Raw genomic sequence first — 27317 nt, 5'->3', positions numbered from 1 at the left:
GGGCACATTTAAAAGATTATCTCAGCACAGGAACATTGTTTTTTACAACATCCAATTATGGAAATTATTATTATTCCAAAATCCACTGATTAAAATGTGCTTTGTGGGACAGTCCTTTAAGTCTGAACATGGGATAAATTCTAGCTAATACAGAAGTGAAACATGATTGTGTAAAAAAATACAGAAATCAATTAATATTGATCAGGAGTTTTCTGTTACAGGGTGGAAATGTTTTGTGCAGCAGAGTGAGATGTCCAAATCTTCACTGTAGTAATCCTGTCTATATTCCACAATTGTGCTGCCCTCGATGTCCAGGTATGCTTCATAAAAATCAGATATGTCTGTACTTAAGTTTGCATATTTATTTTTGTCTTTCATTCTGTTAGAAGTGAAATTGTATTTGCTAGGCTGGGCTTACACATGAAGCCTGGAACTATGGCACCACTATCATATTGCGCAACCGATACCCACTGTTTGTTTGACATGTGGTTTGTCAGAGAACTTACTGTTTCTAAAGAGAGTTCGGAGACATTTTTGCAGATTTTTTCCTGTGGAAAAATAAACTGAAAATACTTTTTAAAGCAACATATTTTCCCCAAAGCTCTCAATAAGATGCTGCTGGTAGATCTCTTTGCTTCTGTAAAAAATTCTGCAGTATCATTTACCATAGAGCAACATGGGTTTTTCCACATAGTGTGAAATACCCATTGTTCCCGCCTATTACTGAGTAGCCTATAAAAGGCTCATGCACAGACATGTGAACTTCCTCACAGACTATAATCGGTACAAGTTCTATCCGTGAAAGACATAGATAGCACTCGTACATGAAAAATTGACATCTGAATGTGTTCTTAAGCTAAGTGCACACAAGTGTATAACAAATTGTCAATTTTCATCCAGAAAAAAATGTCATTTGTATTGTCATCCATATGGCATTTTTTGTTATATGTAAGCAGTTATTAATAATAATAATAATAATAATAATAATAATACATTTTATTTCTATAGCGCTGACATATTCCGCAGCACTTTACATTTCAGAGGGGACTTGTACAGACAATAGACATTACAGCATAACAATAATCACATAGATCATAACAGATACCAAGAGGAATGAGGGCCCTGCTCGCAAGCTTACAATCTATGAGGAAAAAAGGGGAGACCCGAAAGGTGGGTGGTAACAGTTGCCCTGATTGTATGGACCAGTCATAATGTTAAGTGTGTAACAGTACGGATGCAGAGGGCTAATGGATGCATAAAGCATGTGGGAACATGATGCGGGGAACCTGGTTATGGTAAAAAACTTTTGGCTGTGCCACATAGGGATAGATTAGGTTAATGTGTTGAGGCGGTAGGCCAGTCTGAATAAATGCGTTTTCAGGGCACGCTTAAAATTGTGGGGATTGGAGATTAATCGTATTGACCTGGGAAGTGTATTCCAAAGAATTGGCGCAGCACATGAATAGTCTTGAAGACGGGAGTGGGAGGTTCTGATTATTGAGGATGCTAACGTCAGGTCATCAGCAGAACGGAGGGCGCGGGTAGGATGGTATACTGAAACAAGGGAGGAGATGTAGGGTGGTGCTGAGCAATGAAGAGCTTTGTGGGTGAGGGTAATAAGTTTTTACTGGATTATGTAGTGGATGGGTAGCCAGTGTAATGACTGGCACAAGGTAGAGGCATCGGTGTAACGATTGGCGAGAAATATGATCCTGGCAGCTGCACTCAAGACAGATTGGAGGGGGGAGAGTTTGGTTAGAGGGAGACCGATTAGAAGGGAGTTACAATAGTCGATACGAGAATGAATAAGAGAAACAGTAAGAGTTTTTGCAGAGTCAAAAGTAAGAAAAGGTCGAATTCTAGAAATGTTTTTGAGGTGCAGATAACAAGAGCGAGCCAGTGATCGAATGTGGGGGACAAAGGAAAGCTCAGAGTCAAGTATGACCCCAAGACAGCGGGCATGTTGCTGGGGAGTAATGGTAGAACCACACACGGAAATGGCAATGTTGGGTATAGGTACATTAGTAGCGGGAGGAAACATAAGGAGTTCAGTCTTTGACAGGTTCAGTTTCAGATATAGTGAGGACATGATGTTAGACACAGCGTTTAGACAATTGCCGGTGTTTTCTAGAAAGGCTGGCGTGATGTCAGGAGAAGAAGCGTATAATTGGGTGTCGTCAGCATAGAGTTGGTACTGGAAACCAAATCAACTGATTGTTTGACCAATAGGGGCAGTATGCAAAGAGAAGAGGAGGGGGCCTAGGACTGATCCTTGAGGAACCCCAACACTAAGGAGAAGATGAGAGGAGGAGGAGCCAGCAAAAGATACAGTAAAGAGCGGTCAGAGAGATAGGAGGAGAACTAGGAGAGAACGGTGTCCTTGAGGCCAATGGAACGGAGCATAGTGAGGAGGAGCTGATGATCCACAGTGTCGAATGCTGCAGAGAGATCCAAGAGAATTAGCATGGAGTAATGACCATTTGATTTAGCTGATAGTAGATCATTAGAGACTTTAGTGAGGGCAGTTTCAGTAGAATGTAAAGAGCGGAAACCGGATTGGAGAGGGTCGAGAAGAGAGTTTTCTGAGAGGTAGCGGATAAGACGGGAGTGGACCAGGCGTTCCAGGAGTTTAGAGATGAAGGGAAGATTAGAAACAGGTCTATAGTTAGCGGCACAGTTTTGGTCGAGGGATGGTTTTTTAAGTAGTGGATGTATGATGGCATGCTTAAATGAGGAGGGAAAGATACCAGAAGAGAGAGAGAGGTTAAATATTTTAGTTAGGTGAGGGGTGACAGCAGGGGAAAGGGTCTGGAGTAGATGTGACGGAAATGGGTCACTGGTGCAAGTGGTTGGGCGGGAAGATGCAAGGAGCCTGCTTACTTCTTCTTTTGTGACTGGTTCAAAGTCAGAGAGTGAGCTAGATGCAGTGGGGGAGGGAAGACAGTGCATGGTATGAGGGCCAGATCGTCAGTTCGACGCTCTGTGGTAGGGGCCTGTACTCTTGGGTTGAATAGAGAATGAAAAGTGTCAAAGAGATGTTTAGGGTTATTGGACAGTGAAGTGATGAGGGTGTTGAAATAGGTTTGTTTTGAGAGGTGAAGGGCAGTGTTGTATGCTCGAAGCATAAACTTATAATGGATGAAATCCATTATATACAATTTACAATACAAAATACATCTCCTTATGTTAAAGAATTGCACTGTATCTGTAAAAGTTGGATTCTGTACAATTGGTCTGTATGGATGGTGTGACGCTAGTCACTTTTCACGGCCAAGCCGTGAGTCAGATTGGTCAAGGAGTCCAAGGTCAGAAGCCAGGAGGGTACATCATAAACAGAAGGAAGAGACAAAAGCATAGTCAGGTAACATTCCGAGGTCAGAATACCAGGAGGCTAATGGACCAGAGCTGAAGGGGTTAAATGCGCAGATTGTCAGAACGAAGTCCAAGTTCAGGCAACAGATCAAGTATACAGAACACATGGCACAGGAAAGCACAAACCTCACACGCTGAATGTACATCTGGCAGAATTCTTAGAGACACAGCTCAGATAAGAAGCATGGTAATTAACTGGAATAATGAACACATGGAGGCAGCCAACGCCTCAAAGTCTCAGATTAGATAGTTTTGCTGTCAATCAACACATTGACAATTTGAAAACTCAGCACGCCCCTATACCTGATTAGATGGCCAAGCTGTCAGTCAAAGCACTGACAACTTCAGCATATCCCTACACCAGATTGGACACCCGAGCCATCAGTAACTGCATCCCAGACACACTGATGGGTGGAAGAGTGACAGATGGGATCCGATTTTTTTTTTTACACACTAGTAGACCTGAATAGGATAATTTCGTCATATACAGAGTAGAATAGTGTATACTGCAATTTTTTTCACACAGACGTTCGACCCATGAAACAAAATGGTCATCTGAATAGCCCAATTGAATAATATTGGTCAGAGTACCGTCAGTGTTTTTTCATGGAAAGGACTCAGACTGAAAATACGGTCGTGTGTATATGGTCTCAACCCCTTTCTGCCATATCACGTACTATCCCATCCATGTGCCCTGGGACTTAATTCCCAAGGACGGGATAGTACGTCAAAGCGATCAGCGGCCGCTGATCGCGGCCGGGTGTCAGCTGATTATCACAGCTGACACCCAACACTATGTGTCAGGGGCGGACACGGACCGCCCCCGACACGTTAACCCCTGGCACACTGCAATCAAACACGATCGCAGTGTACCGGGGGTATATGGAAGCATCGGCAGGGAGGGGGCTCCCTCCATGCTTCCCTCAGCCCCCCAGAGCAGCGCGATGTGCAGCGCTGCTCCGGGGGTCTCCTTCCCTGCAGGTCCCAATATGGCGGCGGGGGCCTTCGGGGGCCTGCAGAGAGCCAGCTTCCTCAGTGATTGCAAAGTGCAGGCATGAGGAAGCCTGTGCAGCGCCTGTGTCAGATCGCTGATCTGTCACAGCGATCTGTGATGTGACAGATCAACGATCTGTCACATGACAGTGATGTCTCCCCTGGGACAGTATAATAAAGTTAAAAAAAACGTGTAAAAATAATTTATAAAAAATCGCTAAATAAATTAAAAAAAAAAAAAAATTCCCTAATAAATTCATTTTTTGGAAATAAAAAACCAAAAACAATAAAAGTACACATATTTAGTATCGCCACATCCGTAACAACCCGCCCTATAAGACTGTCCCATTAGTTAACCCCTTTAGTGAACTCCTTAAAAAATAAAAAACAAAGCCAAAAATAATGCTTTATTATCATACCGCCGAACAAAAAGTGCAATGACGCGCGATCAAATAGACGGATATAAATATCCATGGTACCGCTGAAAACGTCATCTTGTCCCACAAAAAACGAGCCACCACACAGCATCATCAGCGAAAAAATAAAAAAGTTATAGCTCGCAGAATAAAGCGATGCAAAAATAATTATTTTTTATATAAAATTGTTTTCATTCCATAAAAGCGCCAAAACATAAAAAAAGACATAAATGAGGTATCGCTGTAATCGTACTGACCCGAAGAATAAAACTGCCTTAGGCCTCTTTCACACTTCAGTTTTTTGCATCAGTCAAAATCCGCCAAAAGGACGGATGTCGGATCCGTTTTAGTACTGATGACAACGGATGCCACCCGTCCGTTTTTTTGACGGATCCGACAAATGAAGAATTTTAAAGGAATCGCAGCCTGGAAAAGGAGAGAGAGACAGCAACTTTTGGCGGATCCGCAAAAAAAACGGATGCAACGGACGGCAATCCGTCACAATCCGCCAATAATGGAAGTCAATGGGGAAAAAAACGGATCCTCAAAAGAAAATTGCGGATCCGTTTTTTTCAAAACCTGGCGGATTGTGACTGATTGTAAAAAACTGAAGTGTGAAAGAGGCCTTATCAATTTTACCGCACGCGGAACAGTGTAAACGCACCCACCAAAAGAAATTCTTGAAATGCTAGTTTTTGTTCATTCTGCGTCCCAAAAATCGGATTAAAAAGCGATCAAAAAAGTCACGTGCCCGAAAATGGTACCAATAAAAACGTCAACTCGTCCCGCAAAAAATAAGACCTCACATGACTTGGTGGGTCACAATATGGAAAAATTATAGCTCTCAAAATGTGGTGATGCAAAACTATTTTTACAATAAAAAGCATCTTTTAGAGTATGACAGCTGCCAAACATAAAAACCCACTATAAATAGTAAATCAAACCCCCCCTTTATCACCCCCTTAGTTAGGGAAAAATAATAAAATTAAAAAAATAAAAAATTAAAAAAATGTATTTATTTCCATTTTCCCATTAGGGTTAGGGCTAGGGTTAGGGGTGGGTTGGGGTTAGGGTTGGAGTTAGAATTGGGGGGGTCTCCACTGTTTGGGCACATCAGGTGCTCTCCAAATTCAACATGGCGTCTGATCTCAATTCCAGCCAATTCAGCGTTGAAAAAGTCAAATGGTGCTCCTTCCGTTCCATGCGCCCAAACAGTTCCATGCGCCCAAACAATGTTTTACCCCCACATGTGGGGTATCAGCCTACTCAGGACAAATTGCAAAACAACTTTTGGGGTCCAATTTCTCCTGTTACCCTTAGGAAAATAAAAAATTGGGGGCAAAAATATCATTTTTGTGGAAAAAAATATGATTTTTTTATTTTCACACCCGGGCGTTATAAACTTCTGTGAAGCACTTGGGGGTTCAAAGTGCTCACCACACATCTAGATAAGTTCCGTGGGGGGTCTAGTTTCCAAAATGGGGTCACTTGTGGGGTCACTTTGTGGGGTCACTTTGTGGGGTCACTTGTGGGGTCACTTGTGGGGAGTTTCCACTGTTTAGATACATCAGGGGCTCTCCAAAGGCAACACGACACCCGCAGACTATTCCATCAAAGTCTGCATTCCAAAACGTCACTACTTCCCTTCCAAGCCCTGACGTGTGCCCATACAGTAGTTTTCTCCCACATATGGGGTATCAGCATACTCAGGACAAATTGGACAACAACTTTTGGGGATCAATTTCTCCTGTTACTCTTGGGAAAATAAAAAAATTGGGGACTAAAATATCATGTTTGTGGAAAAAATATGATTTTTTTATTTTCATGCCCGGGCGTTATAAACTTCTGTGAAGCCCTTGGGGGTTAAAAGTACTCACAACACATCTAGATAAGTTCCTTGGGGGGTCTAGTTTCCAAAATGGTGTCATTTGTGGGGTGTTTCCACTGTTTAGGCACATCAGGGGCTTTCCAAACGCGGCATGGCTTTCAATCCCAATTCCAGCCAAAAAAGTCAAATGGCGCTGCTTCCCTTCCGAGCTCTGCCATGTGCCCAAATAGTGGTTTACCCCCACATATGGGGTATCAGCGTACTCAGGACAAATTGCACAATAACTTTTAGGGTCCTGTTACCCTTGGAAAAATAAAAATTGAGGGTGAAAAGATCATTTTTGTGGAAAAAATATGATTTTTTTAATTGTACGGCTGTACGTTATAGACTTCTGTGAAGCCCTTGTAGGTTCAAAGTTCTCACCACATATCTAGATAAGTTCCTTGTGGGGTCTAGTTTCCAAAATGGGGTCACTTGTGGGGGTTTCCACTGTTTAGGTATATCAGGGGCTCTCCAAACGTGACATGGCGTCCGATCTGAACTCCAGCCAATTTTGCATTGAAAAAGTCAAACGGCGCTCCTTTCCTTCTGAGCGCTGCCATGCGCCGAAATAGTGGTTCCCCCCACATATCAGGTATCAGTGAACTCAGGACAAATTGCACAATAACTTTTGCAGTCCAATTTCACCTGTTACCCTTGGTAAAATAAAAAAAATTGGACCTGAAGTAATTTTTTTGTGAAAATTTAAATGTTCATTTTTTTTAAACATTCAAAAAATTCCTGTGAAGCACCTGAAAAGTTAATAAACTTCTTGAATGTGGTTTTGAGCACCTTGAGGGTGCAGTTTTTAGAATGGTGTCACTTTTGGGTATTTTCTATCATATAGACCCCTCAAAGTGACTTCAAATGTGATGTGGTCCGTAAAAATAAAATGGTGTTGCAAAAATGAGAAATCGCTCGTCAACTTTTAACCCTTATAACTTCCTCACAAAAAAATTTTGGTTCCAAAATTGTGCTGATGTAAAGTAAACATATGTGAAATGTTTCTTATTAAGTATTTCATGTGCCATATCTCTGTGAGTTAAGGGCATAAAAATTCAAAATTGGAAAATTGCAAAATTTTCAAAATTTTCGCCAAATTTCTGTTTTTTTCACAAATAAACGCAAGTTATTTGAATGAAATTTTACCACTAACATGAAGTACAATATGTCATGAGAAAACAATGTCAGAATCAGTGGGATCCATGGAAGCGTTTCAAAGTTATTACCTCATAAAGGGACAGTGGTCAGAATTGTAAAAATTGGCCCGGTCATGAACGAGCAAACCACCCTTGGGGGTAAAGGGGTTCAAGAAATGTGATTGGACGTGTGGACTTTGCCCATTCAATAAAGACAAAAAGACTTGATAGTGTGAACCATTCTTTGAGGCAAAAACCTTTTGGAAGACATCAGAAGACATTTTATCGAGACTAAAGAAGCTAGAAAAGGGGACAAATGCATGACTAAAGGCCTAGGTGTACTCAGTCCATGGTTGAACAACATGTATGCAAATTGAGAAAATTAAGGACTGTTGCTACTCCCACTAGGAGCATGTGTTCTCTTTAGACTTTTCCAAGAGAATGATTAGCAATTCTGATAAAGGTGAGAAAGATCTCAAAGGCTACAGCAAAAGATCTTTAGAAGATTCTACTAATTGCTAAAACTTTTTTTCACTTGTCAAATGCACAACTTTATGTTGGAGAAAAAAAGAGCATTGTACACCAACAACAAAACCTCATACCAACAGTAAAGCATGGTGAAGGAAGCATCATGGTTTGGGATTGTTTTAAGGCTTGGACGTCTTGTACTCAATGAGTTAACAATGAATTCAAAAGTGTTTGAAAACATTGAGCCAAAACAAGATACAGTAACAGCTAAACCATTTAATATATAGTCAACCCCAGTGTTCTCGGCCACACTGTTTCTGTTTATTTATCCTTGTCCTTAAATTTGTTTTCCAGACTCAGAAAACCCCTGTATAAAGACATATTTTGGTTAAAAAACAAACAGTGCTTTATTAACCCTCCTCAGGCCCAACGCTGAGTCTCCTCCATTGTTCTGTTGTTGTCTGCAGTGCTGACATCCTGTCGACAGTGCTGCAACCAGTCAGTAAGTTCAGCAAATCTTGCCTGGCTAAACAGCATAGGCCGCTCAGATTCGCTGTGTGTACTGATTGCAGTCATGTCTTCACTGCAGAGAATAACAGACATTGAGAGCTGCGGTGGAGACTTGGCACTGGATTTGGGGAGGGTGATTACAAACCAGCTTGTTTTTTTTTAAATACAAACTGCACCTGGAATCAGGGGTTTTCTGAAATTGAAAGACATCCTTAAGTAGCACAGTGTAACTTTAATTTTAAAGTTAAAGGCAAAAGAAGTTAAAAAGTTAAAGGCGCACGCCCATCAAAGTTGTTGTTCTCTTATATATTGCAATCATCATATTATATAGCACTGTGTACTTGCAATTGCTTGTTTTGCCTTTCTGCTCAGTTAATTTTATTTTTTTCTATTAGGTCTATGACATCACGTGATTAAAAACAGACTAGCTGAATGCTTCTAAGCTATAGAGGAACAGGAAGTCTCTTTTTCCTGCATGGGTCACCATTAGAACTGCAAAATCACTGGCAGGAGGAGGAGCAGAGCACCTAGTTCAGGAGTTGAAGACGAGGTAGATCAGGGCTGCCAGGGACTCTGTAGTGATGTAATATTGTAGTTCTTGTGACTTATGTGGGGAAGGTGACTTGATGGTCAGACTTGACTGGAAGTAGGAGGTGACGATTTGTGCACTATAGACGGAGATTGGCAATGACAGAAAGGTAACAGCAGGGAAAGACAGAAAAGGGAGTGCAGTACCGAAATTTGACCACAAGATGGCAGGGGGGAGTGTAGTTCAGGGCTTACGGCTATAGAAACTGCTTAGTCATGGGGGGCTGGGAGATAGGAACCCAGGAGGGAAATTCCCAGTGAGGGAGGGGATAAATAGGACAGGTTGGGGTTCCAGGCTAGGTTAGTCCCGGGAGGAGCTCAGGAGGAGAGGACTCAGGACAGAAGACTGAGAACGGAGGAAGAGCTCGACCAGGGGACTGACAGGAAGAGACAGTCAGGGGGGTAGCCCTGACACAACGGACCGCAGGACAGACGAGGCCCCGGGGGTACCGATTGGACGATGACCTCAGGCAGGTGAAGCGCTGGCGGTAGATTGGTCTAGGACAGCCCCAGCGAAAGATCCGCGAGGGACGTCATCGCGACTGCAGGAAAGGTGAAGGTACCCGGGCCTGGAAACGGAGAGCTGTAAACATGCTGCGGTGTATGGCTACGGTCGTCAGGAAGACTGCCAATAAACTCGGACCTATTACAATTGGAATCTGCCTCCGTCTCGTCGGTAAGCAGTGGACCACCCCCCCAATCTGGGCCCCCACCACACTTATGCGGGGTAAAGATACTTCCTGTTCCTACATAGAGTTTAGAAGGATTCAGCTAGTCAATTTTTAATGGCATTATGTCATTAACCTAAAGGAAAAGAGAAGAATTAACTAGGTAGAAAGGCAAAATGAGCAATTGTAAGTACACAGTGCTGTATTATATGATGACTGCAATATATTAAGAGTGTAAAAACTTTGATGGGAGGAGGAGTGTGTCAGGATCCTAGGACTTTCCGGTCTGTTTTGAATGAACTTTTGCCCTTGGTTAAGATGGAGTTTTCGGTCCTGTCGCATCACTTCCTCTTAGCTGCCCTTAGTTAAGATGGAGTTTTCGTTTACATCACTTCCTCCCCAGCTGCATAAAAACCCGCCCCTAAGCACAAGCAAATCGCTTGAGTATATTGATTCTTGGTGTGCTCCTGCCCTGCCACTCTCCCAGATCTTGTGACTCTGGAACAACTCTGCTTCCTGCTTGAAACTTCACCTCTCTGGACCTCTGGATACCGCTGGACTTCTGGCTACCGTACCCGGTTAGTGTTTGTGCCCACTGAAGGTCCCCTTACTGGATCTCCACCGGACTCATCATACCAGAGGCTCGCTACAACTGGACTTCTGTTTGCTATACTGGTTAGTAGCTGTTACCCGGATGTCCGCTGAACATTATCCTGCTGGACATTTGTTATACTCTGGACTTTGCCTGCAATACCCAGTTATATTCCGTACTCAGTGACTCTTAATAACTTACCATCCTTGCTGAACCTTTTGCTATGTGCTGCTGTATGTCTGTGCTCTGAACCCGTTACGTATTTCCACGTTTATTGTGCACAATTATATATAAATCACTTGCTTCACTAAGCGTGTCTCTGCCGTCATTGCCCTACGCCATTGAAGTCCTTATACCATACATAAGTATTATATTATACTCAAGCCCTTTTTAGAGGACTTCGCTGGGGCAATGTCAGAGGCACGATTAGATCAGCTATACTCCATGATCCACTCCTTACAGCAGGACATGGATGCTGTGCACGCCAGGCTTGGAGATATCGAGGGACGGCTGAATCATAACCACCAGTTCCTGGGTACAGCTATGCAGGAGCTACAAGGCAAGGTGGAGGCTCAGGTGGCCGACCGTACCTCGCCCGGATTTGCTCCCAGTATGCCTAAATTACCTCCCTTCCGCTTTAATGGTGAGCGCAGTCAGTTCCGTGGCTTCATTAATCAGTGCATGCTATTCTTTGATGTGAATACTGACTATTACCGATCGGATCGATCTAAAGTATTGTGCATAATCATGATGCTGACTTCACGTGCCCTGGCCTGGGCTAACCCGATGATTGAGACCAGGGACGTGCGGTTGAACTGCTTAGAGGATTTTCTAACAGCTATGGCACTGATGTTCGACGATCCGAACCGCCGTAATACTGCTGAAACGGCTCTCCTTTCTTTACGGCAAGGCAAGCGGCCTGTGATTGAATATGTCACCGACTTCAAAAGACTGGTGGTGGACACTGACTGGGGTAACAATGCGTTGTTGTCGGTATTTAAAAAGGGACTGTCCGGTGCCATCAAGGACGAGTTAGCCCGTGCCGAATCACCCGATGATCTTGACCTGTTCCTTCAACACTGTGTGCGCATTGATACCCGTTTAACAGAGCGCAGACAGGAAAAATGGGCAGCACTTAACCGGGTACCTGACTTTCCGTCACCTACCAGGGAACCTGTTCCTAAGACACCACGAGAGCCTGCGGAGGTTCCCATGCAAGTGGACTCTGTACAAAACCGAGAGAACCAGGAACGCCGCGAACATCGGCTCCGTGAACGGCTATGTTTTTATTGCGGCAAATCAGACCATTTCCTTATTGACTGTCCAAGGTGTCCTAATCGTTCCAATAAGATCTTGGCAGCTGTAGCCGAATATGATAATACCGACATAGAATCCGAAGCCTCCGAAGCTAGTTCCCACCTGGATGCGGTATTTCCCTCCACAGTACTATCCACTGCAGCTAAGGACTCTGAAGGGAGATCCACCCACTGCTCGCTCCCTATACAAATAAAATGGAAGAAACAGCTAATTCCTACGGCTGCAATGATTAACTCTGGGGCTGGGGGGAATTTCATGGATCTCTCTTTTGCTAGGAAACACGGTATCCCGTCTCAACAGAGAGCATCACAAGTTACCATGGAAACCGTGGACAGGTCCCCATTGACTTCCGGACCCGTGGATAAAGAGACTGTACCCCTCGAATGTATGATCAAACCAGGTCAGCAGCAGACCCTTGTCTTTATGTTAATTTCATCTCCACATTTTCCAGTCATTTTAGGAATCCCCTGGCTTCGGGCTACCAATCCAGTCATCAACTGGGAGACAAAAGAGATTTCCTTCCCATCCCAGACTGCTCCTGCCGTAAAACCAACTGAACCGGCTCCAACAACGCATGCTATGGAGGACAATGTACAGGTACCCGTTCTGCCCCCGGTCTATCATGACTTTCTTGACATCTGCAATAAACAGAATGCTGATCAGCTCCCCCCACATAGACCTTACGATTGTCCTATAGACTTATTACCCGGAGCGGAGATACCGTTTGGACATGTGTACCCGTTGGCGGCCCCTGAACTACACGCCCTAAAAGAATATATTGATGAGAATCTTGCCAAGGGTTTCATTCGTCCCTCTACCTCACCCGCAGGGGCACCCATCTTCTTTGTAAAGAAGAAGGAAGGAACTCTGCGCCCTTGCATAGATTACCGGGAGCTCAACAAGATCACCATCCGGAACCGGTACCCATTGCCCCTGATCCCCGAATTATTAGAAAGGGTCCAACAGGCTACAATTTTCACCAAGTTAGATCTCCGAGGGGCGTATAACCTGCTCCGTATCCGTCCAGGGGACGAATGGAAGACAGCATTCAGGTGTAGATACGGACATTTTGAGTATTTAGTTATGCCCTTCGGCCTTTGCAACGCCCCCGCAACATTCCAACACTTGGTGAACGATATATTCAGGGACATTATGGACCAGTTCATGGTCATCTACCTGGACGATATTTTGATTTATTCTAATTCTTTACAGGAACATCAAGAGCATGTCAAGACGGTCCTTGCTCGCCTACGTGATAACCGCCTGTACATCAAGCTTGAGAAATGTGAATTTCATTGTACTAATATTCAATTTCTAGGGTATGTCATTTCTCCACAGGGTCTAAATATGGAAACCAGCAAGATAAAAGCAATACTGGAATGGCCGGTACCGGGTACCATCAAAGAGGTGCAACGATTCGTCGGATTTGCCAACTTCTACAGGCGTTTCATCCGTAATTTCTCAGAAATTGTCTGCCCTATTACCGCATTAACCAAGAAGGGTCAGAGGTTTGTGTGGTCCGTCCAGGCTCAGGAGGCTTTTGACCATCTCAAGGTTTGTTTTACATCAGCACCAATTCTGATTCACCCAGACCCCTCACTTCCATTCCTTGTAGAAGTCGATGCCTCTGATTATGCTCTGGGAGCAGTTCTGTCCCAGAAAACTGGGGACAAAGCTTTACTGCACCCATGTGCTTTCTTTTCTCGACGGTTGTCCCCTGCGGAGAGGAATTATGATGTTGCAGACAAGGAGTTGCTGGCGATCGTGTCTGCTTTCAAAGAATGGCGGCACCACTTACAGGGAGTGGCACAACAAGTGGTGGTACTCACAGATCACCGCAACCTGGAATTTCTGAAATCTGCCAGATGTCTGTCCCCACGGCAAGCCAGGTGGAGCCTTTTTCTTAATCAATTTAATTTTGTTGTCACATATCGACCAGGTTCCCGTAATGGAAAGGCTGATGCCTTATCCCGTCTCCACACCTCGGACCCTGTGCCTTCATCATCATCTCAAACCGTGTTGTCTGATTCCAACTTCATCGGAGTGATCCAGGACCAGGACTTATGGAAGGACATCAAGCAGGCCTATGATGGTGATGTATTCCTTGCTGCCCCCCCGAGCGACGTGGCACTTGTTCTTCGGAATAGTGTGTGGTTACGAGAACGTCGCCTGTATGTCCTGGAGGCTGTAAGACTTCGAGTCCTTAAATTGGTTCATGACTCCACGGTGGCAGGACATAGGGGGGTACAAAAACTCAGGAGTTCTTGACCCGGTTCTTCTGGTGGCCTACCTGTATGAAAGATGTGAAAGACTACGTCACATCATGTGTGATCTGTGCCCGGTGCAAGGTCCCTCGTATGGCTCCTACAGGCCTCCTCCAGCCTTTACCCGTGCCGTCTCGCCCCTGGGGGTCCATCTCCATGGATTTTATTGTGGATCTGCCTCCATCAAGTGGCAGCACTACTATCCTTGAAGTGGTAGACCGGTTGACCAAAGCCGCCCATTTCATCCCCTGTACTGGCCTCCCCTCGGCCGCAGAGACTGTTGACCTGGAAGTACGGAACGTATTTCGTTTACACGGGGTCCCGGATCAGATCATCTCTGACCGAGGTGTTCAATTCACCTCTAGGTTCTGGAAGGGGTTTTGTTCTGCACTCCAAATTAATGTGTGTCTATCTTCTGCCTACCATCCTCAGACGAATGGACAGACGGAACGGACCAACCAGACCCTGGAACAATACCTGAGATGTTACGTGAGCCATCTACAGGACGATTGGGTGAAGCTCCTTCCTCTGGCAGAATTCTCCTACAACAACACCCAGAGTAGTTCCACGAAGGTAACACCCTTTTTTGCAAACCTGGGTTACCATCCAAGTGTTCTGCCTAGGTCACCGGTCGCAGTCCCTGTACCCGCGGTTGGAGACAGGGTGACGGAGTTGCAACGAGTTCAGGAGGTCCTGAAAGACACCTTGACAACTGCTCAGCGACGTTACAAGGACTCGGCAGACGCTCACAGGTGACCGGCACCCACGTACCAGGTAGGGGACTCTGTTTGGTTGTCCACCAAAAACCTGAAGCTTGGTGTCCCTTCACAGAAGCTGGGGCAAAAATACATCGGCCCATTCAGGATCTCCGGGATTGTGAACTCCGTGGCCTGTCGGCTGAAGTTACCACGGACTATGAAGGTACACCCGGTCTTTCATGTTTCTCTGCTCAAACCGGTAACTCCTAATACCTTTCAGGGACGTGTTGTACCACCTCCTCCCCCGGTGATGGTAGATGGCCAAGAAGAATTTGTCGTTGAGGCCATTCTCGACTCCCGTCTCCATCGGCGACGGCTGCAATACCTGGTTCGCTGGCAAGGCTATTCACCCGAGGACGACTCCTGGGAACCCGTTGACAACATCAACGCATCTAGGAAGATTGCTCAGTTCCATCGGAGGTACCCGGACAAGCCCGGTCCTGTTCCGTCCTGAGGCCGTTTTTTGGGAGGGATGTACTGTCAGGATCCTAAGACTTTCCGGTCTGTTTTGAATGAACTTTTGCCCTTGGTTAAGATGGAGTTTTCGGTCCTGTCGCATCACTTCCTCTTAGCTGCCCTTAGTTAAGATGGAGTTTTCGTTTACATCACTTCCTCCCCAGCTGCATAAAAACCCGCCCCTAAGCACAAGCAAATCGCTTGAGTATATTGATTCTTGGTGTGCTCCTGCCCTGCCACTCTCCCAGATCTTGTGACTCTGGAACAACTCTGCTTCCTGCTTGAAACTTCACCTCTCTGGACCTCTGGATACCGCTGGACTTCTGGCTACCGTACCCGGTTAGTGTTTGTGCCCACTGAAGGTCCCCTTACTGGATCTCCACCGGACTCATCATACCAGAGGCTCGCTACAACTGGACTTCTGTTTGCTATACTGGTTAGTAGCTGTTACCCGGTGCCCGCTGAACATTATCCTGCTGGACATTTGTTATACTCTGGACTTTGCCTGCAATACCCAGTTATATTCCGTACTCAGTGACTCTTAATAACTTACCATCCTTGCTGAACCTTTTGCTATGTGCTGCTGTATGTCTGTGCTCTGAACCCGTTACGTATTTCCACGTTTATTGTGCACAATTATATATAAATCACTTGCTTCACTAAGCGTGTCTCTGCCGTCATTGCCCTACGCCATTGAAGTCCTTATACCATACATAAGTATTATAGAGTGCTTCTTTAATATAGCATTGTCCACTTGATAGATTGAGTTATGTGAAGTGGATTGCTAATCTTATCCTTTCATAAGTTTGGACGACACTAATGGGCATTTTTGCACGTTGTGCTTTCTCTTTTCGTTTGGATACCCCTAATTGTCAGCACAACATTTGTAACAATAGACACATTAGGTAAAAAGTCCATAGATACAATTATCAGGAAAGGACATGACTTATCTTTCTACCATTTAATAATGTAATTACACTTGCTATTTTGTAAGGTTCATGCTACCTACAAAATGTATTCTTTATCTACACAGATTTACACTTTCCAGATGCTCATATTTTACCCAGGTCTGGGTCACTCTAGTTTAGACTCTTTTCCATCTTGATATTTCTATTTGCCAACTCTTGTATAAATAGAGTTTGTCTCTATTTTTTAACAGCCTCACGCTATAACTTCCCGAACTTGATTTCTTTCACAAAATCGTGATGTATGATTGTGTTTATGTGCTGTGTTCTTTTTTTGTAATGCCAGACTCACATGAGCAGAAAGTCTTGCTTTTTGTAACCCAAGACGGTGTGCAATTAGTAGAGATGGTTTGCTCCTTGGTTACTTATTTTTTAGAAAAACCGGGCTAAGTTCTCCACTCTATAAAACATCTCTGGAGTATTTTTATGTCTTCTCTGCATGTGGGGGAAATAACACCATGGGAATGACATAATTCCTATTATGATAAGGACTATATTTACAACCGGGCACAGTGTAGAAGTGCCAACATGTGCCAAAATCCACGATCTACAATGGTTTCAAAGGTTCATGCTGTGTGAGAGTATTTTCGTTGTGAACTTAAAATTATATGGAAAATGCAAAATTCAAAATGTGTTATTTGTTGTCAATGCATTTTGAATGGAAAATAATTCCACAATAATATGATCTAACTGTGCCCAAATATAACTTGTGATCTAAGAAAGGTTAAAGGGGTTGTCCAGCCTTAGGTTACAAATATGCAGTCATTCTATGTGACTGCCCTGCACACTGTGAGGATTCACCGGCGCTGGGAGTGTTCGGTCATGTGACTGCAAGTATGCAATTTTCAAAGCCAGATAACCTGTAGAGAGTCAAATATATGTAAGTGTATTAGAGGAATGAAATATAACTTTTATTTGTCAATTAAAATAGTTTTTTAGATATGCAAATAAAAAATAAATATATATGACAAGTAAAAGTTATATTTTATTCCTCTAACACGCTTACATATACTGTAAGTATGCAATTTGCATACTTTGTGTCATGATCCAAGGTGGATCTGACAAGTAAATGGACAAAGTGAACTTTTTTTTCCTTTGGCTTGGCGCCAAAGTGGGTTGATTGCCCCCGGTAGCCATTAGAATTATTACACGTGGTGTTGTTTGTTCTAAGTTGCCCCGGTGGTGGTGAGTGGTATTACACTTTAGTTTTAATGTGCACGTATTACAAATCAGATGTGAGGCTCTATAAAAGAGTTTCAGGTGTGTTTGATGATCGTTGGTGATATTGATAGTTCGTCATTTGGGAAGCAGGCCTGGGTGATGAAGGAGCTGAATGAGAGTCCTGGGCAGCCCAGCCAGAGAGGTTGAATCAGCTATGTAGTCTGCAGGGAGTGCTGGCATGGATTGGTGGAGTCCAACGATGTGGTCTGCAAGAAGGGCTGGCATGACGTGGTGGAGTCGCAGTTTATGGTGTCAGCAGGAAGTGCTTGCATGGCTTGGGCGACTATGGTGAGAGTTGCACTCAGCATGCTGGACTTGGTTGCTAAAAGCTAGACTCAAGCATGCTGGACTTATTGGCAGAAAAGTTGGACTCAAGCACGCTGGACTTTTTGGCAGAAGCTGGACTCATCTTTGGGACTCTGTTTACTGGGCAGCTGCAACTGGTGGTGGACTCTGCTCCAAGGCTGCACTAGGGTGATGGATCCGGTTATGGTGATGGATCCGGTTGGAGGAGAAGATGCACGCAGGTGGTGGGCTCTGTTGCTAGGAGCGTACGCAACAGAGTAAAGCTAAGTGGTGTTCCCCCTGTATTGTCATTTCCCCTTATGTGTGTTTAGTGCAGTGGTGGGATTAGTTTCCGCACCGACCAATTCCCTAGTGAGGGTTTAGGTGCAGGGCGAGTCAGGGTTTGAGGTACGCGTGCGTCGCCTGGTGCGGAACCGGCATAGGGAATGTTAGGAGTGCAGGGACACTGGCTCAGGGGAGTACAGGAGGTCTCCACGTCCCTATTCCCTATCGCATGGCCCACCATTGTTATTGTTACCCAGGTTTCCCCTTTATTATTTAAATTCACCTTACTGGAGGCGGGGTTTCCAGACTGCTGTATATATAACGTGTATTACCTAAATTCGCCAGTTGGAGGCGGTGTATCCAGCTGCACACTTTATTATTTAAATTCGCCCTACTGGAGGCGGTGTATCCAGGGTCACACATGTTCATGGGTTTGCCTTGCGGTACTCGCTGCGTCCAGACACACGTGACCGTGACACTTTGGCCACATTCTGACTAGACTGTATCCGGCCTCACTCAATACACTTGCATTGAACGAAGCCATGCACGTCTAGTAGGCATGTGACAATATACTGTATATGCAAATCAAATATTGAACCTACACTAGTGTCCATCCTGTCAAGTATCCCAGGATCCGCACTGTCTGAACCCGCACCAATATCCTTCCTGTCAAGTATCCCAGGATCCGCACTGTCTGAACTGCACCAGTGTCCATCTTGGTAAGTGTCCCAGGTTCTGCACTGTCTAAACCTGCATCAGTGTCCAGTCCTAATGCAGGTTTACCTCCCGTCTGGCTCTTTCTGCCGACATTAGCTGGTGTGTCCAACACAGACTTGGCCCTCTCCTCCATCTCAGCTTCTTTGCCATCTCAGATCCAGTGCCTAAAACAACACTCACACTCCTTGTAGAAAATTGCTCTACTTCTTGGAATGGAGGGTCCCATCACAATCCTGGCAACGGCACCTGTGCCACCGTGGTTTTTAAAAAACTTTCATGCCACAGGCCACTTGCAAGACATAGCAAATTGCCTTCCCTCAAACAGTTGGGAAAATAGGTTGGTGAAAAGAATTTACTTGTTATCTTCTACACCTGCTGTGGCTCATTTCCAGCTAAACCTTTTGTGCCTGGAGTTTGATTCCCATAATTTTACACTTAACCCCCACTGATCTAAAAATAGAGAATTACTTTTTCCAAAAGATTTCACTACTCCATTTGATGGCTGATATGAAATGACTAATCCAAATACAGGAGACTTTCGAAATTGCGACTCTTTATATCGTGGTATTGACAAACAGTCTGGTTTGCAGTCCAAAATAGCATCCATGAAGGCATTTTTTAGTAGGGAAATTACCGTAGCTTTCCCCGAGAGGCTAAGGCTGGTTCTTCTACTATACAGTAACTTTTGACTGTTATGATAGAAAACATGATATCTCAGCACAAGAAAAGTAATCTGAGGGTCAGAGAGCTTCTGTACTCTATAAACAATCAGTGCAATCCTGGGGGCATGCCTTTTTATGTGCACATCACCCCCATTACAATGAAATTGCAGTGTGCGGCTGGTTGTAATGGCATCAGGGCCTGCTGAATCCCCTATGTCTGCCTGCGGAATCCCCTATGTCTGCCATTGTATTACTCCTGTGAAGTCCAGTCATAGGATGGGCTTTATAGGAGACTATCAGTTTTCCTATACACCACAATACTCATTTATAGCAGTATATAAAACAATGGATCAAACAATCGCAGGTTAAGTTAATAAAAAAGTAAAGGAAAAAGTTTTAAAAAACAAACAAATATAAATTTTTAAATCATCTCCTTGTCCCAGTTTAAAATTAGATAGATATAGAAATAAACCTATTTGGCATTGCCACATGTGTAAAAGTCCATTCTAAGCATAAAAAGATTTAAATCATATGGTAAATGCAGTAAAGACAGAAAAATTCAAAACGTCAAAAATGATATTTTTCAGCCACCATAGTTCCCTTATTAAAACTTATGTACTCGAAAATGGTACCATTAAAAGTAGAGCTTGCCAAGCATAAAATAATCTCTTGTGCAAATTCACTTTTGAAAAAATTAAAACATTCCGAGTAAGGAGGGCCAAACCTGATCAACAAAGTTTGGGGTCCGTACTGAACACCTAGTGTCTGTGCAAGGACCCCGAACACGGACATCTCCAGGAAGTCTGTATTACGGTTCAGGTTCGTTCGGCAGCCCGAAAATATTGTGTTTCTCATGCTTTCATCTGTGTGACAATGCGATAAGCAACGGCTCTGATCAGCGTTAAGTTAGTTTTTGCTAGTCAGAGTGCTTCGGTTCCCACGCTGTTATATAGATGGCAGCGTGTGAGCCAGCAGCTGTGACTTTCTCACGAACACTGATGTCAGTGAGGTGCGTGTATCAGAGGAAGGTGTTGTACTTTGGACTTAGCAGGTACAGAACTATCAATGAGTGGGACGACACTGGAAGTCGACTGTGCACCAGGATGAATGGGTGGAGCAGTATACACAACACTGGAAGTGCATTGTGCAGCAGGCTAGATGGGCACAATACACAAAGCTGAGGCTACACTGTTTTCTGGGCAGTACCAGCAAAATTAATCAGGTTGTAAAGAGAAGATTATTAGTCGATGTATGCACTAGGTCAGTTGCTGCGAACGTAGGCACGTGTGCCAGAGATGGCACGCAGAGCCCTCCTGGTGGGCATGCACGCCATGTCCTCAGGACTAGAAGACAGCGGCGGGGGAGGGGGAGCAGCAAAGCAGCGGGTAACAGGAGGCAGGAGTCAGCTGCTGCAGCTAACTCCTGTCCCGCTGCTAAAGATAAATGAATATTCACTGCACTGGCAATGAATATTCATTTCTCTTATAGTGTGCACAGTTTCAGCCACAGCCGCCGGCTTCCAGCAGCTGCTGGGCTATCTCTGGTGCCCGCTCATTAAGGTAATGAATATTCACCTCTCTCCACTCCCATAGGCGTGGAGAGAGGTGAATATTACCTTAAAGAATGGGAACACGTGATTGCTGAGCCGTAGCTGCTGCTGACACAGGAACAAGATGGTGCTAGGGTGCACAGGGAGGGTAAGTAGAATGTTTTTTTAAATGCTTTTCTCATGGGAGCAATACATATGTAAGGGGTGTACCGGGGCCATGTGATGCTCCACTCCCTTTCCTCATATATTGCCTTGTATATAGAGATACTATTTATATGTGTATTGTTGTCTTATAATTATATATTGTATTTTAGGGATAGCATAGTAATCTTATTAGGCCACTAGATGGGGCACACTATAGCTCAGTAGCAAAAGCCCTGTAGATAGTTCTCATAGGAGTGTAAGATAGAGGGTTTTCCTGGTCCTAGCCAGTAGGGCCTTGGAGCCCGTATAGGGCAGACATCTCCGTAACGTTTAAGCAAAGAACCCAGCTGTCCAGGGCCCAGTGGGCCAGAAGTGCAGTCGTAGCAGCAGTGGTGACAGCAGTGATGGAACAGAAGCCACAGCAGAGGTCACAACAGTGCAGGGATGCAGGTCGCTCAAAAATGTGGCAGCTCACTGCATGGGCAGATGCCCTCATGTCCGGGGTGAAACGGATGAGGGAACTCCTGAATAGGGAGGACACTGCAGTACCGGATGAGACGTTACGACCCGATCACATACTGAAGGATGTAGGAAGGAGTACAGGGAAAATGAAGAATGTGGACTGCATGGAACCCTATGCTCATGTTGTACCTAGTAAGGATGCGCTGTGAAAATAAAGAAGTAAAGTTCTACGTTTTAAGCTGCAACTGGACTGTGTAACTATTTGTGCACAAATGACCGGAGGGAGTCTTAAGCAGTATTGAGAAGACCCTGAAGGTGCGGAGAGTAAAGAGGCAAGTACACTGACAATGGGACATTCTTTGTATATGGCGGGAGACCAGGGCACGCAAGAACAAATATTGTTGGCCATGACTGTAGCCCTGGTGCTTCCTCACACATACAAGGATAGGGATGAGGAACCATGCATGCAAGGATAGGGATGAGGAACCATGCATGCAAGGATGGGGATAAGGAGCCATGCAAACCAGGATGGGGATAAGGAGCCATGCATACCAGGATGGAGATAAGGAGCCATGCATACCAGGATGGGGATAAGGAGCCATGCATACAAGGATAGGGATGAGGAGCCATGCATACCAGGACAGGGGTTAGGATCCATGCAGAAAAGGATGGGGATAAGGAGCCATGCAGACAAGGATGGAGATGAGGAACCATGAATACCAGAATAAGGATTAGGGGACAATGCATACCCGGCTTATATGCGAGTCAATAAGTTTCCCCAGTTTTTCGTGTCAAAATTATGTGCCTTGGCTTATACACGAGTATATACGGTATTGGCTTATTTTTTTAATGTGAGATCACTATACTGTATAGAATACTATGTGAGCACATTATACAGTATGAAACACTACGTGGGGCCATTATATAGTATGGAGCATCATGTGGGGCCATTGTACTGTATGTAGCTCGTGTGGGGCCATTATACAGTGTGGAGCATCATGTAGGGCCATTCATGATAAAGGGTTACAATTGCAAAGAGGTTGTAAAAACAAGCAACTTTGCAATTTTACTTTTGATTAAAAATCATTTCCATTCTCAAGAACAGATCTTCACTACAATTGGTGGCTAGTATCTTAGGATTTGAGTGTAGGCCTTACAAGCTCTTTGATACAGGAAAGATATATACTGTATCTTTGTACCAAGTTAGCCAGTAGATAGAAAAATATTTAGAATTGAGAGAAATTAAGGAATTTGCTCTTCAGACCTTCTGGGGGCACCACACAACACAGAACCAGACCCCAATCAGAGGACAATAAAACATTCATACTCCTTATCTATGAATTGTTACAATATTTATGTTTCTCCCTCTCCCATAATGACAATTCTGCTTCACGTCACTTGTCTTATCTATTGCGTTATTTTTGTGCAAATTTGGGCATAAATATGTGATTCTTCAGATGTTGTATTAGTCTTTGCCTGATGAAGAGACCTGAGTAGTCTCAAAAGCTTGCAATGTGTTACCATCTTTTCAGTTTTCCATTAAAGGGAATCTGTCACCTATTTTTTGGTATATAAGATGCGGCCACCGCCATCAGGGGCTTATCTACAGCATTACAGAATTTTATAGCTAAGCCCCCAATGTAACCTGAAAGAGAAGAAAACCGAGTTATATTATACTCACCCAGGGGCGGACCGGGTCCGGAGGGTGTCGCTGTCAGCTCCGGCGCCTCCCATCTTCTAGCGATGATGTCCTCTTCTTTGCTTCCCATCGCAGCTCTGGCGCAGGCGCACTGCTCTGCCCCATTGAGGGCAGAGCAGAGTACTGCATTGTGCATGCGCACTGCAGTACTCTGCTCTGCCCTCAACAGGGCAGAGCAGTACGCCTGTGCCGGAGCCGCGACAGGAAGCAAAGAAGAGGACGTCATCGCTAGAAGATGAGAGGCGCCGGACCGCGACACCCTCTGGACCCGAACCGGACCCGGACCACCCCTGGGTGAGTATAATATAACTCGTTTTTCATCTCTTTCAGGTACCATCGGAGGCTTAGCTACAGCATTACAGAATGCTGTAGATAAGCCCTGATGGCGGTGGCCGCATCTTATAAGCCAAAAAATAGATGACAGATTCCCTTTAAAAGGTAACAACCACTGAGGAGTCTCAATTTAAATAAGCCCTTTAATATTGACTCTATAGTGTTCTAATTTAAAACCTCAGTATTTAGGGCACTTTGTGAAAAATAAGTGGGTTTTGTATTGCAGTACATATTATCCAATGTATCATGCTACAGCGCAGATGCTGCCACCTGCCAATATTCTATGCATTATGTAAAATAAGATCAGTGATCTGTCACAAGCCCATACAGCTGAATATGTTATCAGAGAACCACATGAAGCCCTGCCCTGGGGCACGAGAACGTCAGTAACTGAAAACTGCAAGTATAGATTAAACAACAACCACAAGATGGATTTCCTCAACCAAGGTATCATTTTAATCTGTATAATGGCTCCAAACTGACACTATGTGTAGGTTACTGAGCACAATCCTGCTAACAGGTTCACTTTAAGGTTCTAAAGCTGTTAGAAAAAGCCCCACCCCATTTTTTATATTTATTTATTTATTGCACATGTGCCGGCTGATGAATATTCTCATCATCATACACTTGCTCTTGCTGCATACGATGAAGAGAGTAGTACTCTCTCCAGCCAACAGTAACATTTTTATCACCAGTCACAGCTACTGGCTCACACACTATCATCGGGCCCCCCATTCATTTGAATGGGTTTCGAGTTTGAGTTCAGGTGGCATTCTGGTACCCGAACCAAACTTTTTGAAAATATACGGCCAAACCCGCCAGATCCAAGCATCCACAGGTTCGCCCATCACTAGTTACAAGTCTCAGCCTGTTATTTGTAGTTCGAATCGTGGTTGTAAATTATACCATTTATTATGCCACTAGATTATGGCCCGATGCTATCGCATCGGGAGGATGCGATAGCATCACACCTCTTGCCATGTTAACCCTCAACACACACACTCCTCTCACCTTTCACCATCTCCACTCACTCTTTCACTCCACATACGACCCCTTCTCTCACTCCGTCTCTCATACTCACGCTGTCATCGCCGCTGCTCCACGATCCCCGACATCTTCTTCCGCCAGCGCCATCCTGGATCCAGACATTGTCCACGCCGGCGACATGTTCTTGCGGTGACGCCATCTTGAGTATCGTGAAATCCCGCGATACTAAAGATGGCGTTGCCGGAAGAACATGTCGCCGGCGTGGACGACGTCGGGATCCAAAATGGCATCGGCGAAATCTCGCGAGTTTTCGCCGACGCCATTTTGGATCCCGATGTCGTCCTCACCGGCGACATGTTCTTGCGTCGACGCCATCTTGAGTATCGCGGGATTTCGCCGATCCAAAATAGCGTCGCCGCAGGAACATGTCGCCGGCGTGGATGCTGTCAGGATCCAAAATGGCGTCGGCGAAATCTCGCGAGATTTCGCCGACACCATTTTGGATCCCGACGTCCTCCACGCCGGCGACATGTTCTTGCGGCGATGCCATCTTGACTATCGCGGGATTTCGCCGATCCAAAATGGCGTCGCCGCAAGAACATGTCGCCGGCGTGGAGGACGTCTGGATCCAGGATGGCGCCGACGGAAGAAGATGTCGGGGATCGTGGATCAGCGGCGATGACGGCGTGAGTATGAGAGACGGAGTGAGAGAAGGGGTCGTATGTGGAGTGAAAGAGTGAGTGGAGATGGTGAAAGGTGAGAGGAGTGTGTGTGTTGAGGGTTAACATGGAAAGAGGTGTGCGGTGACGTCACCGGTTACAACTGGACGGAAGTTGTTACAACCGGAAGCTGCTTAGAGCATTTATTATTATAGATATACTAAATTGGAAAAAAAAAAAAAAATATTTCCAGATTTGGTGCAAAAAACCCCCCACAATAATGTCATTTTTTGGGGATTTTTATTTTCATGACTGTTATTGTGCAGTAAAAATGACCTGTCAACATGATAGGTAAGTCTATTATGGCCATAGAAACATTTCAAATTTTTTTATTGGTGGAAATAAAATTTTAGAAATTTGTAAAAACAAAATACTTTTTGGTTTATTTTTGTAATCAATGTAACTGTGTGAGGGCTTGTTTTTTGCATATAACATAGCTGACATCTGTCATGTGTGAAGCCATGTCAGCTTCTGAGCCGGCTCTACCAACTTCCATCTGACCTATGACTTAGGGCAGAGTCAGACTGCCGTATAACTTGTGCGAGAATCGCAAGGCACTGCACGGACTGGCCCAACACCTCTCTTGACCTGAGCAAGACAGCTTGATGGATTACTATGCAGCTGTCAAGCAGAGGTCAGGAGAGCCGACAGCCAGTATGAGTTTTACGATGGGATTCTGGCACGAGAAATACGCCAGTCTGACTCTGCCCTTAGAAGTATATCCAATATTGGGAAGGGGTTAAAGAGAGAATAATTTAGGAGCTTGCAGGAATTATGCCAATTTGCTTCCATTAATCTAAAAAATGGCACTGCCGGTATACTCACCACATACTTGAGTATTTACATGAGCTAATCTTTTATGTTATCTATCTAAATTTAGATTTCTCCCTAGAACTTTTCACAGTGAAAGCAAACACTTTTACTTTATATGGAGAGTATGAAACATTCTGCAATTTCCACAAATCAAGCTTGCAATGAACAATTATAACCTAAGGGTACTGTCACACTTAGCGATGCACCAGCGATCCCGACCAGCGATATGACGCGGTCAGGATCGCTGGTACATCGCTAAGTGGTCGCTAGTGAGCTGCCACACAGGCAGATCTCACCAGCGACATCGCTGGGGATGGGGGTCGCTACTTACCTTTCACACTAGGCGATCCTGCGTCCTCCCGCCCGTGTCTACGCGTCGCTCGTCTCTCCACAGGAATCACAGCAGGAAGCGCCCGATGAGAAACGGTCCAGGACGTTCTCGCGCGATCAGCGATAATCAGCGGGGGAGTGGTCGGATGTAAGTATCAGACATAGCGATGTCGCTAGCAATATCGCTGTAACGTCACAAAAAACAGTGATGTTATAGCAATGTTGCTAGCGATATCGCTTAGTATGACAGGCCCTTAACTGAGCTGTAAGATACCTGGGACACCGGTCAAGTCAGCACCTGGTGATCAGAGTAAGACTTTCATAGCAATGTGAAAACAGAAATTTTACATATAAATAAACAGCATTCAAGTCACTAAAATCCGTATGTTGGTTTATGAAAACTGATAACAGTATTCTAAAAAATAAATGGAAGACATGGTTGTTATTATTATTATTAGTAGATTTAGTAGTAATACAGTATTATTATTATTATTATTTTTATTATTATTAATAATGTTATTTCTATATCACCTAATATAGGTCTTTAAATACATCCTTTCACCCAGATTTTATACCTCAATCTATACCTCAATCTAATGACATTTATGTAAAGGTGCTTTAATGCTGAATAAATTCTTACCTTTCTTACAGAAATATGGTTTGCTGTTTTAGAGAAATTCATAGCTAAATTATAGGCTAATGAGTTGCAAGTGCATTGGACAGGCACTGATCTTACAA

The 27317-nt window shown here is 44.4% G+C and overlaps 1 protein-coding gene across 1 annotated transcript in view; it reads left to right on the top strand.

Moving 5' to 3' along the window:
* Window positions 1–27317, top strand: part of CHRDL1 (chordin like 1) — a 195430-nt gene that overhangs the window by 101008 nt on the left and 67105 nt on the right. Inside the window, exon 4 of the mRNA XM_073547654.1 lies at window positions 222–315. Within this exon, the coding sequence (XP_073403755.1) occupies window positions 222–315 (94 nt within the window). The remainder of the gene's footprint in view (window positions 1–221; window positions 316–27317) is intronic.

Source organism: Dendrobates tinctorius, unplaced genomic scaffold (genome assembly GCF_039654945.1).
Source record: "Dendrobates tinctorius isolate UK_male_01 unplaced genomic scaffold, ASM3965494v1 ptg000154l, whole genome shotgun sequence".
Taxonomy (NCBI): Eukaryota; Metazoa; Chordata; class Amphibia; order Anura; family Dendrobatidae; genus Dendrobates; species Dendrobates tinctorius.
The sequence above is the reverse complement of the archived record's forward strand: the minus strand, read 5'-3'. Positions and strand labels throughout refer to the sequence as shown.